The sequence below is a fragment of the Vanessa tameamea genome, chromosome 3 (genome assembly GCF_037043105.1).
Source record: "Vanessa tameamea isolate UH-Manoa-2023 chromosome 3, ilVanTame1 primary haplotype, whole genome shotgun sequence".
Lineage (NCBI taxonomy): Eukaryota > Metazoa > Arthropoda > Insecta > Lepidoptera > Nymphalidae > Vanessa > Vanessa tameamea.
Genome location: NC_087311.1, coordinates 2,762,810 through 2,779,295, shown reverse-complemented (window position 1 = coordinate 2,779,295; position 16,486 = coordinate 2,762,810). Strand labels below are relative to the sequence as shown.

General features: G+C 35.1%; 1 protein-coding gene across 2 annotated transcripts; it reads right to left on the bottom strand.

Annotated features, from left to right (window-relative positions):
- Positions 1–342: 342 nt before the first annotated feature.
- Rudhira (rudhira) lies at positions 343–16,170 on the bottom strand. Of its 2 annotated transcripts, XM_064218935.1 has the most exons (15): positions 15,944–16,170; positions 15,822–15,858; positions 14,550–14,735; positions 14,172–14,475; positions 13,783–14,041; positions 10,566–10,750; positions 9,616–9,864; positions 9,295–9,492; positions 9,041–9,182; positions 8,332–8,502; positions 8,080–8,231; positions 7,799–7,929; positions 7,417–7,553; positions 6,411–6,539; positions 343–5,897 (listed from the first exon to the last, which is right to left on the bottom strand). In XM_064218935.1, the coding sequence occupies exons 3-15, from the start codon at positions 14,714–14,716 to the stop codon at positions 3,448–3,450; spliced, it is 4,674 nt and encodes a 1,557-aa protein (XP_064075005.1). In that variant the 5' UTR covers positions 14,717–14,735; positions 15,822–15,858; positions 15,944–16,170; the 3' UTR covers positions 343–3,447. The 2 variants fall into 2 exon arrangements, with proteins under 2 accessions (XP_064075005.1, XP_026491766.2); XM_026635981.2 differs by having other exon boundaries at positions 15,822–16,170.
- Between the last annotated feature and the right edge of the window lie 316 nt (positions 16,171–16,486).

Genomic DNA, 16,486 nt, shown 5'->3' with positions numbered 1-16,486 from the left:
ACAAGGGTCTAAAATAACTAACAAAGCTACGAATATTTTCTAATGCTTGTGTGTAGTCTGAGGTAATCCTCACAACTACAGATGTAATCATTATCAGATGGAGGGAATATTCCAAGGTACCATGTAATCTTTAATTTATCAAAATCGGTACACTCTATCAATAGTTATAAAATCTTTAAGTTATTTGTGAACCGCTATATTAGGCACTAACAATATTTTCAGGACTTTTTGAAATTACCCTAGAAGAGAAAACGTAGTCTTGCTTCCATTAATATGGAATAATACAAATTTAAGGCGGGTAACACCAAACACGGCTAGTGGTAAATAAAACGGCAACGTTGGTTGTTGAAATATTGTTTTTAATTTATCTAAATATCTTTAAACACTCCATAACATTATCAACATACAGTTACAGTGCTGCCAAATCTAAAAATTACATGTAAATTTTTTCTATATCAGAATTCCGAATGCATTACATTATGGAGATAAAATATTTCAAGAACAATAAATTTCGACTTAAAACGTTATTGTAAAATTTCAAAAATAAATCTTAATTTTTATGATTAATAATTCTCAAAAATTTCTAATTAATAATAATCTTAAGCGGTGATTTTAAAATCTTTTTTTTATTATTTTATTTATCGATTGGACTGTCTTTCATTTTATAACGATGTGGTAGTTGTTTTAGTAATGTTACATTAACACTTACAAGCGAAATATTTCGTGTACTTGAGAAGCGAAAAACATTAATAAACGAAAAAAAAAAAATTGTCTATATCACAATTTAAATAAATTAAGGAATCGACTTCAAAATTGGAACTCCTCTAGTTTTGTTTACATGTACGTAATAAACGAGGGACAATCCACTATGATATACAATGTTGTATATAAAATTGCACTACTGTAAGTGCAATAGATCTTATAATATACGAAAACTAATTCCAAATTTAAAAAAACAGGTATAAGTTTATATTATTTATATCATACATATATATATGTATGATTTTAATGGTTCCAAAAGTTATATTACACAAAAAAATATTTACCATAAAAACAGAAAAAGAAATGATTTTTAATATTACATAAATTAAGATTATAACTGAAAATAATACTTTTATATAGAACCTTTTGCACTTACAGTAGAGATGGGATTGTAAATTGAATGGATAATTTTACTCACCCGGTATTTACTAAAACATTCTTTCAAATATTTCAAGAATTATATCAAGAAGTTAAACCATTAAGGTATTAAGACGGATATATATATTATCTGTATTTTTTGAAGTCAGTTAAAATATCAAATATTAAGCTATTTTTTAACAGAATTACTAATGAATATTAATAAACACATTTAGTACAAATTGATTTAAAACATTCTATTGTATTTTATTTTATTAACGGTTTTTTTAATGTGAAATAGTTAGTATTTTCTGACTCATCATAACGCAAAAACCTAAACGCATAATAAGGTATGATGACGATCATATTGTTTAAAGATTAATTATAAGGGTCAGCAAAATAATGATTATTTAATGACCTTGATTGTAATAAGGACATTAATATTATGTTTCTTATTATTGTAACTATTTTATAATATTCTACTAAATTCCATGAGACCATTTATCATATTTTTTTTTTCCTTATAGTGTATTTAATTAGATATTAGTTGGGAAACTTAGAAGCTTTATAATATGTTAATAATTTCACTGTCACATTTAGACTTTAATACTTTAAACTAAATACCCATATGAGTCATGGTGTTTTATATTGTACATTATTATTATATAAAATGTGTAAGAATTTATTTATCTTATAAGTACACAAAATCCGAAATAAATTATAGTTTGTAAAATTATTTTTATATTTTTAAACTAGGATTTCTTCGAAAATTGGTTTTTGATTTTATACGGATTTATTTTCTGTACAACGAGATTGACATGATGAGGTATAAGCCGTAGATCTAAAATACTAAAAACTAAAAATAGTATTAAACTCGGTGTACAGTGCCTATGATATGTTTTTTAAACAATTATAAAAAGTGCACCTGGTTACCACAAAAAATATGTTACAAATTTCACTATTTTTGGTCATTCATATATTTTTTTTATATAAATAAAATAATAATATAAATTTAACTATATCAATTAAAATAAAATAAATATATACAATGCACCTAAATGTGTTCTAGTAGTAAAAAACTACCCAAAAATAGGTACACATGTACTTGTCGTCAACAAAATTACATAGAAAAATAAATATTTGTCATGATTCAACATAATATCAAATATATGAATAAAAACATATTAAATAATACTAGTTGCGAACTATTATACAAAAAATTTGTACATCTAGACAGCAAAAGTAATACGGTATTATATACCCAAATAATCGACTTAGTCGTTCGGAACTCTCGACCCAACATTTGATAATAATACTGCAGGTATTGCAGATATTCTGAAAGAAATTAGATTTATCGTGTTTAACATACTTCCGAAAATTGCTGGAAGGAATTGTAAGAATAAAAAAATATTTTTGCTAAGCTAACTATAAATTAATTTTAATGACGGCTCCCCGGCTCTGTACACTCACTCCATGAGTTTAAGGAGTTGTACTCAGTTGCTTACTCGCTCAGTAACTGTCTCGGCAAGTGTGAGCAGCCGGTGTGAGGAGTTTACTTCACTTATTAGTGTGCCTGCACCATTATTTAAGAACCTCTATTATACTTTATAAATAATAACTACAATAAAAGATGACGAATACGTATCGTGAATATATTGTCCCAATAGTGGATATCGTTACATACTCTAGAGATTCTATGAGCATAAAAAAACATGGACAGCAATTAATTGCTAAGTAGCGTAACTTTTGTCTTTACTGGCCTCGATGTTTCAGTGAGAACGCACCGCTCCACGAAGAAAAAGATTTGACTAAAACTAAATTATCTAAATAAATTAATCAAAATAAGTACTAAAAGAGCACTGAACTGAAGTTAATAAAGTCGATTTCTTTATAAGACGAATTTATTTAAAACAACGTTTTAAGCCCATGTCAAAGTGAGTTATTGAAATTTTATAATATTATTCTACAACCTTTTCATGTTTAAAATAAATAAATTCATCTTAAAAAGATATCTTTTCGATAAGATTTTTTATAATTTTTCCTACATTTTTTTATTTTTTATTTTAATTTTTTATTCATAGAATGGTTACATCACACCGCTAATTCTTGACAATAATAAAGAAGCGACTTAATGCAAGAACTATCAGTAATGTACACCACACATTTCATAATCACGTAAAGATTTTTTTTTTGTATTTTATCTGTGCTTATCCACTTCAAATTTGCTTTGCTTAACTACAATCACAACTGCTGTGAAAAATTCATCTAATAACTTTATAAACATAGCCTATTTTAATAATGAAGCTCAAATTATGAACACTTTTCGAATTATTTCTTCTTTCTACGTGCCTTTTTAGACTTAGATTGCTTTGTCATTTGCAAACTAGCATAAGAAGCTTCGAAATTTTTCTTTTCCTCTTTGTCGCTATCAGTAGATAATACGGGAGAGGCGATGTCATCGTCAGACGATTTTTCTAGGTCATCTTTATCTATCTTCGCTTCATCTTCTAACTTAACTTCCTGTGAAGTTATCTTGTCGCTTTCAACAACACTGAATCCTTTCTCTTTTCGAATGGGGACTTTTTCTATATCTATTAAGTTAAATGAACTAGATTCAATAGCTCTAGTCGTGGTTTCTTTAATGGATGACAATATATCGTCTATATTGATTTTGCATATAGGGCTAGTTATTTTCGGATCATTAACTTCTAGAAGACTATCTTGCATTACTTCGAGTTTAAAATTATCTAAGCCAAAATCCAAGGTTTCTAAAGGAGGTAGATCATGAGAAACTGCATGGTGTTCTTCAACAAAATTAAGTTCAGAAGGTGCATCACATTCTGCTACCATTATATCCGTTCGTTTACACAGCTCGATCAACTTCTCTTGTAATGATACTTCTGATTTTTTATTTTGTTCTAAAATCGTTGCTTCATCCTTCGCATAATCTTTTTCCACACATTCCAGATTAATTTTAACTTCTTCGATCTTTCGTGTAGTTTTAGAAGCAGCTATAGAACTCCATGACTTTATGGGTTTTTCAACCTTTTCGATATCATGACTTTTCTTTTCTGATAGTTGAGGAGATTTCTTATTCGATTTATTTGCTCTGGTTATTTGAATTTCAGGAAAATCATCTTCAGTTGTGTTAATCACATAAACTTCTTTTTCTTCATTTTCATTTTTTTCTTTTTTACGACCGTCTAGTTTTGGTGAAGATGACTTGCTTTTGACGGATTTTGATGACTCTGTAGACAGTGATGTACCGGGTTTGGGTTCACTAACTTGTATCTTTTCTGGTAACAATATTTCCTTGTTTTTAGAATCCTTAACAATTTCTTTTGTTTTACTATTAGAAACTGAGTGCAGGCAAAGTGTAGTATCAGATACTAAGTCGTCGGTACTTTCACTGCTTCTGTTTTTGCTAGCAATGGCAAGAGGAGCATCTTTCTCAAATTGATTTTCAATTGATTTAATTTCTTCAAAATTATCTTTTCTTTCAGGAGTTCGGCTTTTGGATGACCTTTGCTTCCTGAGCTTTGATGAATAAGATAATTCAACGTCTTCCATAGGCGCAGAAATTGAGACTAAATCATCACTTGCTATCTGTTGTTTGTCTTCGATCGCATGTATTTCAATAAAACTATCCTCGTCTTCCTTAGCTAGTTGTTCTTCAGTCTTCTTCACTTTACGACTTCGCTTTGATTTCGCTTTTACTTCATCTATTTTACTGTCGCTTGCTAAACGTGGTCTGTCTTTGCTTGAAGCCCCTTTCTTATCCGGCTCACTTAAAAGCATATCCCAAGCTTGTTCCTCTGTCTTTATCTCATTAACATCCGAATCAAGAATTGTATGTTTAGACGATTCTTTGCTAGTATTTTTAGTTATTGCAGAAAAATTTAACTTTTCTTTCTCATCAGCAGCATAATGTTTAATACTTTCGTTTATTGGTTTCGGATCTTTCATGTCTTTACGTGGTTTAATATCTTTTGACATAGAAAGTTCTATAGGTTTCTGATTAAGTTTCAGAGGTTCTTTTTCTTTTTTAGGCAAATCAATATCTCTATCTTCTAAACTTCCCGCCGATTTAATATCATCCAATATTTTATTCTTAAGACTAATTTCACTAGCGGCACTATCGTTATCTTTAACATTAACCGATTTGGTGGGGGGAGATTTCTTAACTCTAGGTCGAGCCGCCGGCTGAATATCATCCGACGGTCGACTCGGTTTTGGCAGTGATTTATTTTTATCCTTTCTCTCCGTCTCGACAGCAGCCGAGGCACTATCACACGCACTATCACACTTCACATTCCCTCCACACTCAAGATCTCTATTTACAAGTATTTCCTTAAAGTCTAAATTAGGTCTATCCGATTCGACGGCGTTCGGCTCCGGTTCGCTGGTCACCGGGACCTCGTCGTAGGAGTCGCGGCCGAGGGAGACGGTCAACTGTGCCGGGATGACGACGTCCGTGTTGAGCGGCAAGGGCTCGTCGTCGGGGGACAGCTCGCGCGGCGACACGGTCTGCACGGGGATGGTGGTGGAGCGCGGCAGCGGGCGCGCGGCGAGGTGGGTCGCGAGCGGCAGCGGCGCGGGCGCGCGCAGCACGGGGCGGAACGCGGCCTCGTCGTCGTTACAGCGCGTGTGCGCGTCGGCGTCCAGCGGCGGCGCGCGCGGCGTGCGGGGCGGCGCCACCACCGTGCCCTGCGGCGCCACGGCGCGCTCCACGGCACCTCCCCCCGCAAGCGACTCCGAGCGCCCCTCTCGCGGCAGCCCTATACCAAACCGAAGGCGACCACGTTAGTCTACGGATTTAGAAATAAGCGATGTAGTGGACGAGTTAATTCGAAAGCCAAGAGGGGGTGTCGCCGGGCGCCTTTGGCTTCGGTATAGAGCTGGCCGTGCCGGGGAGAGGACGCGTGCCGGTGGGGACGCGTCCTCTCGATTCGAATGTTAATTAAGCGTTCTTCGGTCACCTCTCCACTTGCGATGCTTCACTCTTGTGCACTACACCATTTTTTCACAAATGTGATGTGATGACGTGGCAGACGGATACGCAAGAAAAATCCGTCAGATTCATTAGCGCGTTTTATTATATTTTAAGCAGTTGTTATAACATTAAAAAATTACGGAACGTTATGAATTGATGAAACTTATTTATGTATTATACTTACCTGAACTCAAACGATATTTTATTTTGAAAAATCCCGTCACCAACCAATAAAACGATTTCGATTATAAACTTCAGATAAAAACATTCATGCAAGGAAATGACAACATTTACATACCATGGTCCTCTTTCATAGCCTCTGCGAGATCTTCTTTGAGCTGGACATCGCAAACGGAAGTAGTGCGCCCGGTTTCCGCTAAAAGGGACTTGCGACGAAAACTATCGGAAGGGGAGTGTTCGAGTGAACCTACAAACATACATTGCTAATTTTAATAACGTTTATATTTCAATTTAAATGACAATATTTAGATTTCAAATAAAATAAAGTATTTAAACTATTCGTTAAACGAATAGTAGACTTTAGAAAGCAGTGAACTGAACAAGCATTACTAATTAATAGCTAACTTCATTCACTATATATCTTAGGACTAAAACCAAAAACAGTCAGTTTACTTTAAAGATGCATATTATTTTAAAGCAACGGCAATAATATATCTGATTTTTTTTTTCTATAATCACGAAACATACTTTAAATATTTGTAGCAATGTTTAATAAACTAAGACATTCTCCCGGGAGTATTTAACTGATAACTCGTACAAGTTTTATGCATTACTCAGACAGAAACAGTACAGTCACACTGAAGTGTACTAACACGACGCAGCGAGCCACCGTGGTATACTCACTTGAGACTAAATTAAGACCAAGTCAACACGCCGCGTGCGCAGCGACGACTGTATCCTCGCGCACGACGTGACGCTACAGCTAAAGCTTACTTACTCGACTTTAGGGTAAGGACGACTCATAGCGAGATGCGTGCGCAGTAACTATAGTTGTGTTTATATCTCGCTGCCCACAAGGTAATAAAACATGGATACCATAGACGATCGTGCGGTCCGCGAGCTATCGATAAATGTGTTCATATTACATAAGTTATCTGTTCATCAATATAATGGTGACCGATAGCTAATGACATCATAAAAAGGCATCTATTTAATATTTTCCCGATTTGACTTTAACTGTAAATAGTCGATCGATACGAGCGTAGAGCATCACTAAGGCGTCATTACCCTGCGGGCGCGAGCGTCCGGCCCTACTCGACACATATAGGCGGGGAGGTACTGACTGGCGGAGCCGGAGTCGATGAGCACGGGCACGACGGGCCGCACGCCGGGCATGTTGACGGGGTTGGAGCGCGCCGCGCCGCGCGCCGCGCTCGTGTCCACCTCCACCGCCTCCGCCTCCGACAGCGACGAGTTCGACCTGAGCGACACATCAAATTCTCATTGATTGTTCGTCTGTCGTTTATTTTAAATCTCAATAGCTGGCATTTATTACTTTACTTTTCTCGATGGTGGCAAAGTTACAGCCACATAGCGAACATAGGGACTTCAAATTTCGTAGATTAGGAAATGACGTTACGCCCATTTATTTTAGAGCTAAAGAAGGTATAGATATAGAATAGTTATAGGTAAAAAATGAGTACATATAACTTTAAAAATACTTACCCAGTGCTGTTGTAAGTTTTGAAAACGAACTGAGGCCCCATCCACAGGCGGCGGTGCGGGCCCGCGTGCGTCACGATCTCCACTTGCGACAGCCAGCGCTCCTCCTCGCTCATGCACATGTCCGCGCATCTCTGAAGGCAAAGAACGCAACATTAATATTCATTACCTCATACGTTATTATTTATGTAGGTTCACTTAATTTTAGAATACTATTGAAGTGCGTTATCGAGTAATATTTATTAATGTATATGAAAACTTTGAATTCAGAGCTACATCCTTACCCGACAGCTCAATGGTTGTAGAAGAGGGTTAGAAGGCGGCAAAGGCGCTAACAAGTCGGCGGCGGCGGGTGGTCGTTGCAGCGGCCACTGAGCCACCGGCTCCACTTCCAATTCAATGGGAGACTCATCGCATATCTTCTCTTTCGGGACACCTGATTAAAGTAACTCACATTTAAAGATTACTGCTATATTTCAAATTCAAGTTACATATTCTGATACTGAAGGAATCGGTAAGTGTCGGAATGGACTCACCACGCGCGGGGCGGGGGTGCAGCGCGAGGTGCAGCAGCGCGCCGCTGGCCGCCACGAGGTAGAGCGGCACGGACGCGGCGCGGCCCGCGGCGCCGCTCACGCCGAAGCACGCGCGCGCCAGCAGCGGCGCCGCGCCGCTCTCCTCCGACAGCGACGACAGCCGCTGGCGACCTGCGACGGACGCGCACAATCACTCCAATGGCCGGCCTTAATGTTGTGGATTGCGAGCGACCAGGTTTAAACGGGCCCGACCAATGAAAGTATATTTATGTTTACACACGAACACAAAGTTATATATTTGTGAAACCAATATTTCAATAAATTCAGAAATAAGATTTTTTTATATTAAATTTAATTAACTTCACCAAATGATTTCATATATGGCACACACTTTTCTTGCTAGTAATAATAAAAAATAGTAAACATTTTTTTTGTTTTAATTAATAGACTGAAATACAAACTCCTTCAAAAAATGTATTTTCAATTCAACATCCTTTGTAGAAATATTTTATAACACAGATACAAAAATGTAGTCTGTTAGTATTAATAAATAACTGTTACAGTTTTATTATGTGTATCAAAAGCGAGTCTAATTAATTAGGGTTTTTATGGCTCACAAAATTGATTAAATCTTATGGTCCTTTTTGTTTAATCTGATTATAACGATCAAACCATAACTATTATATTTATTGAATTAGAGACCACTCACCGGAGCTGGTACGTGTGATGGTGTGTGTGGGCAGGTTGTGTGTGGGTCGCAGCTGAGCAAGCGGAGTGCTGGTATACGGCAGCGGGTAGGGAGGCAGGCGCGGGTTGGGGAACCAAGCTCCCGGGCCGGAACCCTCGCACACCTGAGAGACAGACGTCGCTTTATATTGCCTGCCCACTTATTATTACATTACATTCAAACTCGATAATTTGATGTGTGTGTGTGCGCACGTGAGGCGTGCCGGGGGCGCTCACCGGGCTGTGCGCGCAGGGCGCGGCGTGTATGGGCAGGCCGGCGGAGCGGTGGAAGCGCGACAGGCGGTTGACGACGCGCGGCTGTGTGTGTGTGCGCACGCCGCACGCGCCGCCGTACGGGCTCACGGCGAACACGTGCGTGGTGCCGCGCAGGGTGGACACCGCCGCCCAGCGGGAGTCGCCCGATATCGCTATGTCCTAAGTTAAAGACGATACGTATAACATTAAATCTCTTATTTTCTTATTAATCGCTAATATAATTTTCAAGTTATCATTTTTAGGAAAAGAAATCTTAAATTTTTTTTTCGCTTAAATACTGACCTGCACTTTAGCCGTTGTGTCACCCCTGTGCAAAATATATAAATGGTGCACAGACGCAAGACTGGGTCCACACGGATGGGGATTGATACGGAACACGTGGAAGTCGTGCCCGCGACGGTCGGCGGTCACCAACAGCATGCCACTCGGATCAAACTTCAGTGCTATTATGGCTTCCGAATGAGCTATGAAGTGAGCAACGATGGGGTCGCAGGGATCCTCGCAGTCTTGGCTATCTTCATCTTCGTTGCCCTGAATCATTGGTATAAATATTAAAACCTTCTCCGTATAGACAGAAATTAACACTCTTTTATTGTAAAAAACAATAAAAAAATACATAATTATAATAATACACACTTAATTTACTGAAATTAAGTTAAGTCAATGGAAATTTCTTCCAGACAAACTTAAAAATAGACAGAATATAATAAGAATAGAAGTACTGACATAAACGTTAATTAAGTTAGAATTATTACTCGACTTAACTATTATGATTTAGGCTGATGTATGATCTATCTGTGGCTGAGGGATTTCGATACTCTTATTATGATTATTTGGTGGATTATTTTATTTTTATCCAACAACAACATATGGCCTTCTTAAATTTCAAACCAATATTCAAATAATCGCAATGAGCTGCCGTCGCACTTCCGACACGAATCAATAGCAGTTACCTAGTGTTCTATTATCACCAGAATAAGAGATCGTGTAATTTTTTTTTTTCATATATCAAAATATGCTGTATAAGTTTTATGACAAAACTAGTAACTTTTTTTTAATAAAAAAAGATGTAAAAAAAGCTTTAATACATGTAAATACCTAATAATAGTGAATATAGTAAATCTAAAGAGAAGTTTTATTTTAAAATAAGCTGGTAGCTACGGCCCACGAGCTCGTGTATCGCGCGGAGCAGCTAGCACCCAATAATGTAAAGTTAAGCACAGAGCGGGCACCTCGATATCCAGTATAGTGACGACGCCCGGCTGCTGCAGGTCTGCGTGCGGCGGCGACGGCGACTGCGACGTGCTGCGCCCGCCGGCCAGGCTGTGCGCCACGCTCTCGCCGAGCCCACGCAGGCCCTTGCTCAGAGATTTGGCGGCGTGCAGAACTGTCGCCGTGTAGCTTGTCACACCTTCACCTGGATATGACGTTTACTGTTTAACATATTATGCAAACTAAAGAGATTTTAAATAAATTATCAACTATAATAACTTTTCAACAAACAAGGCTCCACAGAGCCCTAATAAACTGTTGAGACGATTTCATTTCAATTAAGTGGTTCTACACGTGTCGAAAGAAAGGATTTGGAAAGAAATTTAATCAACAAGCTACCACAGATTCATAATGTGGATGAAACAATAATAACTCAGTTATAAAATTTGTTGAAAACCTGTCAATATTATAGACGACACGATGTAGGCAAATACATGTCATATACGAATTTTAATAAAATAACTATTTGTTTTTTCTGCCTTAACTTTTAATCGTCTCACCCACACTATGACGTCTTGTAAGCACGAGCGTCACTCTTGCTAAATGCACGCCAATAATTCGAAACAGTGGTGGGCGTCTTCTCGAGTCAATGAATGAATGCTTAAGGCTTAGGGATATATGAAATATGCTATAGTTAGCTTTAAAAAGACAGCGAAATAATGAGAGAAAAAAGAAATTTCCTAATAAAAATTACAATACAAAGACAATAGTACATAATATACAACACAATACAAAGACAATATAATACATAATTATACAATATAACATAATATTCTTAGTTACATGTTCCCAGTAGTAATATAACATTTTTAATATTTATATTTTATTAATACGTTATAAAACGTCGAAGTTAATTAAGTGTATTGCATTGTAACAAAAAATGCACCGCAATGCAATCAGTTTAAGGTCATACGAAGCTATTAGCCTCTAGACACAATGGATAAAGACAAAGGCAACGCGTTTGTATAAATATATTTTCTGTGAAATACAAACAAATAAATGCAACGATTAATTTAATAAATATTATCAATTTTTTGTGATATGATCGCCGTATCTGACAGTCTCGCTTTAACAATCGCAGGTTCAATTCGCGTTCATGAGAAATATAACATACCATATATATAAGTGATTCTCGTGCAAGTGTCCAAAAAGCAAGCAGCTTATATAATTATTATTATTATAAAATATGACAACGATACAGTTTTTATATATTATCTTTAATTATTCTACAAAAAAACGATACGAAAAAAGATATATTGTACTATGCAACAATGTCTGTATTGATTATTTAATATATTATAACACTTTCTGGAACAACAGACTATAGGCGTCATAGCAATTACGTAGCGTACTGTCTCTCAAAGTGTTCGTATGATTAAAACGTTTATTATTGACGCTTGAAACAGTTTTTAACATAAGTATTAAAATCGGAAAGTATAAGGATATGACTTATTCAATTCAATTCGTTCAGATCCGTTCCAAACAACAATAAATAATCTGCATTTCTTTGTTTCAGTTTGAAATACGAGTGGACAAGTGAACATCTTGCCTCCAATCGTTCGCAGTGCGTTCTTTGTCGATGGTTTATATTTCTTGCAATGCCAATGTGTATGGGTGAAGATACACATAAATACTTGATCATGAGATATCTCTATGCAAAATATTATGTAATTTCTTTGAAATTGAAACTTTAACTTCTATAATATTAAATAGGCCAACCATTATTAATTTAATTTTAAATAATAAATCTCGTTACAAGTTATTGCATGTACAATACATAAGGGACAGTCAAATCAAGATTTCGGAATTAAATTGCAATTTTATCACAATTTATTCAACGTTTTGAACAATTTAACCTTTAAATGTTAAAATACCAGACCAGAAAAACAAAAACACTACGGTGCAAAATTGTAGTCGTTTAATCATGAATAATTATTGCAGGTAAGGCGGTTGTTAAAAATGAGACAAAATTTAATTTATTCTGTACATATGTAACGAAAAAAAAATAATGCAGGTAACGAGTGAGTTAACAACATTAAAACGTGCAGGTCCACGAATAAATCTCGTCTTGTCATATCATTGAACGCTCGACTGACCACATCGAAACAAATAAACGACATCAACACGAGCATTGAACGGATTTGACTAAAGTTTTTCGAATAAAGACGAAAAAATATTTAACGCTTAGGACGATGCCCAATATTTGAAATAAGAAGTAATAAATATACTTCTTATTGCTGATTATGATGATATATGATTCTATATCAAACGACTTGATACATCGATCACACACACCAAGAAATCTCGTCTGATCTATCTCGGGTTTTAATTAGTATATTACACTTGTCAAGAAAGGTCAGTTTACCAATATAACCGAGTCAATGTTATAACGACAATATCCTTCAACTAGTTTATACAACCAATTGTATAAATGCTGATGCTGTTTATTACTGTTAATAAGTTCATAAAATAATTTCACATACAAAGAAAAAAAAACACTAATCAGTTTACATGTACATAAAAATTTAATGTCATCATGTTTATTACTAAACTAGAAAATCTCACGAAGTTGGAACTTCATCATAATAAATAATTCATTCTATTTAGTGAATATTATTTAATCATTTGTCCTGACTGACTATCTACGCACAGCCAAAAAGACTTAGTCTAGAAAGCTGAAATTTGGAACATAGGTTTAATTTATAATAGTCAGTCAGAATTTTTGTTTAATAAATTTCAATTTGAAGAGAAGGAAATGGACAGAGAATGTTTTATGAATTTTACTTATCTATCAACTTAAATTATCATTAAATTTAAATGGTTAATGTGCTTACTTAATTGGCTAATTAAGAATTAATAATTTTTTAAGATGACCAAGATATAAATGTAGTCTAGAAATTTGTTAACAAAGTGACATTAATGTGTATTCATTAACTGAATTGTATTATATTGTAAATGAGTGCTGTACATTATCGAAATATTTTTTAATATTTATAAATGTAGTTTAATATAATTAAATTGTATGTAAAAGGTTTGTTTACTTTTTTTTTTGCTACTGTCATACATATGAACAAATATTATTACAAAAAATAATTTTATTTTTTAGGATAACAACTTACTTGAAATTGATGTATGTATGTGAAAAACTATAAATAAAAAATACAACTCAAAACTTACTTTCACATCCCCCACTGCTGCGCTTGGAAGGGTTGAGCTTCTTGTCGGCGTAGGCCAACCAGCGGTCGCCCAGAGCCAGAGGGTTGTTGGGTGCGGTGCCGCCTAGCGGGCACGGGCACGGGTAACACGTGGTCACGGCCAGCCGGTCCTCCAGCGTCGCCGCGTCGAATACCGCGAAGCGCTCCGAGAACGACACCACAACGGAACGCTTGTTGGCCAGCACATCTAGTATGGGGTTTTTGAATTTTATGCTCTTCACCTGTTGAAGTTATACATAATTAAGTACATGTCATTATATGAAAGTCGATTGGTTGATGTGCTAAGTACACATTAATATTTAATTTATAAAATTAATTGTTTTTACATACACGGTTAGAATATCAACATACCTGCTCTCCTCCTCTTATAGATATGAAGCTCAAGGAGCAAAACGCAGGTCCCGGGCTAGCGGAGTCACATAATGCAATAAGGGGCCGTTTCGACGCGAAGCAGTCGCCGTGCTGCGGAGTGGGCAGTATACGGAGCACCCTCACTGTGCCTTGCCTCCATGACAAAACCTCTTGAGCCTCCCCAGTGGGAGGTATCAGCCATACTTGTACCCCAGACCCATAGCCAAGAATTAAGAGTAACGGTGGCACATCATTGTCACTGTCTCCTTCGGGTGTAGGCTCATTTATATCTGCTGTTTCGAACCTGTGTTTATAAAATAAAATATATATAAAAAAAGGTTTTTAAGTAATCAAAAACATGGTAAATTAATTAATTACCTTGCCCACTGTATAACGTCCTTAGGATCAACAGTGGATGAAGAAGAAAGTGTAACGTCATTAATGAAGCCGGAGACTGCATCGATGATGCTACGGTCACTCGGAGGCTGCGAGGGCACGGTTAGCGGCCCGCCAGAGCGAGCGTGCCGCGGCGACTCCGCTGACATGTTTTTTTAAAATTGACTTCTAAAAAAAAATTTCACAAACAAATTTAACATGACTGTAGTACCTAATTTTTCTTTGCATCAATTATATTTAATAGAAATTATATATTTATGTCACATCAATTTATATTATTATGTATTTATGTATATATTTAAGTATAATTATATATATAAGTATTTATGTAATTTCCTATAAAACATTGTAAATGTAGTCTACACGTGAAAATCATTATCTATTATATTTGTTGTTTTTATCAGTATCTATATCAAGTTAAAGATAAATAAATGTAAACAACTAATTTGTGAGATAAGAACTTAAAAACAAACCCTTTTTTTCTGTTAACAGTCAAAGGAAAAATAATGTGAGTAATAAACAATACTTTTATTCATTTGCATATGCATTAATTATATATATGAATTTTCATATCCATAGTTATTGAAGAAATAAAAAAAAATACAATCTGATTATAATCACACTAGCATTTACAACATCAAATATCAAAGTACAAGGATAATAGACTAAAATAAAAATATTAGTTATTTATAATATAGTACTTAACTTGGAATACACTTTTATACACTTTTAATTACTGCTATAACTTTGATAGACATTCATATATATAGGTAGTCCAAAATTATATTATTATAGAATTAAAAAGGTAGTTGTGTAAAATGTAGTTGTGTCAAAATAACAATAAACAACACAAGAATCTCTTCTATTTTCAAAATTAGAATCATTACCGCCCAAGTAAATAAATAAATTATCCATTTATTACATAATATAACAAAAACAAAACACTGTCAAATTTGTATTGATTACATAATTTAAGAAAATAAACAATGTCATTACAGTCATTTTCATATTTTGAATTCATTTCGCAAAGATATTGAGACAGCTGTTCATGTTGTAATAGATTTGCTATGCACGTATGTAGGCGACTAGGCGTATGCTGAATGCTCAATACACAATAATTTGTGTGCAAACCTTAGGGACCGAGGACAAAGGAAATCGATGCAAGTCGAACCTTTAAAAACTAAAATAAATAGCCTTATTCGTAAGATTGGATTGTTAGTTACTATTTCTACGTATATAAAATACAAAACTTACCTGAATTATAAAAATAATTCTCATTTTAATTCCATATCTGAAAATGGTGCAATTGCGTCGTTTTTACTGGCAGTCGAAAACAATGACGTCACAACGATTTAAAAAATTAAAGTAGCACTCACTCAAACACTCGTTTTAATTCGTTTTACAAAATGCTTTTTAGTAAATTTATGATTCGAAAATAAAAATATAATTAAAATACGAAACACAACAACATACAACAGATGTTTTGAACTTTTGAATGACAATTACACGCACAATGAACATCTACTGGTTTAGTTACATGTGTGTGTAAAATATATAAAGAAATCAAGAAGAAATAGAAATCGAACGATAAATTGTGACTGTGTGCGCAGTATACCAATTGATAGTCAAAACATAAAACATTAGTGTATTTATAGCACACTTACACAAGTATTCAATGTCATTCGATAATTCAATATTGCCACTACAATATATTCTACAACAAAAAGGTACTGCATGCAATATTATTATTGAATAAAATTATATTTTAACATATCATACGTATTAAAATATGTTTTTTTTTGTTTGAGTTTTGTCTCAATTTTATTTACTATCTGTGAAGAGTTGTGATTATGATTAAACTGTCATTGCATAAATCATAATAGAAACTTCTTGGTGCAACTAAGTCCAGTTTTAGATTT

What these genes read in the sequence shown, in the direction of transcription:
- Rudhira (XM_026635981.2), bottom strand. Translation starts at nt 14,716, where the DNA reads ATGTCAGCGGAGTCGCCGCGGCACGCTCGCTCTGGCGGGCCGCTAACC. An exon ending in TCACTATACTGGATATCGAG is followed by an intron (nt 9,865 to 10,565) that starts GTGCCCGCTCTG and finishes CCAATGATTCAG; the next exon opens with GGCAACGAAGATGAAGATAG. An exon ending in CGCCCTGCGCGCACAGCCCG is followed by an intron (nt 9,183 to 9,294) that starts GTGAGCGCCCCC and finishes TCTGTCTCTCAG; the next exon opens with GTGTGCGAGGGTTCCGGCCC.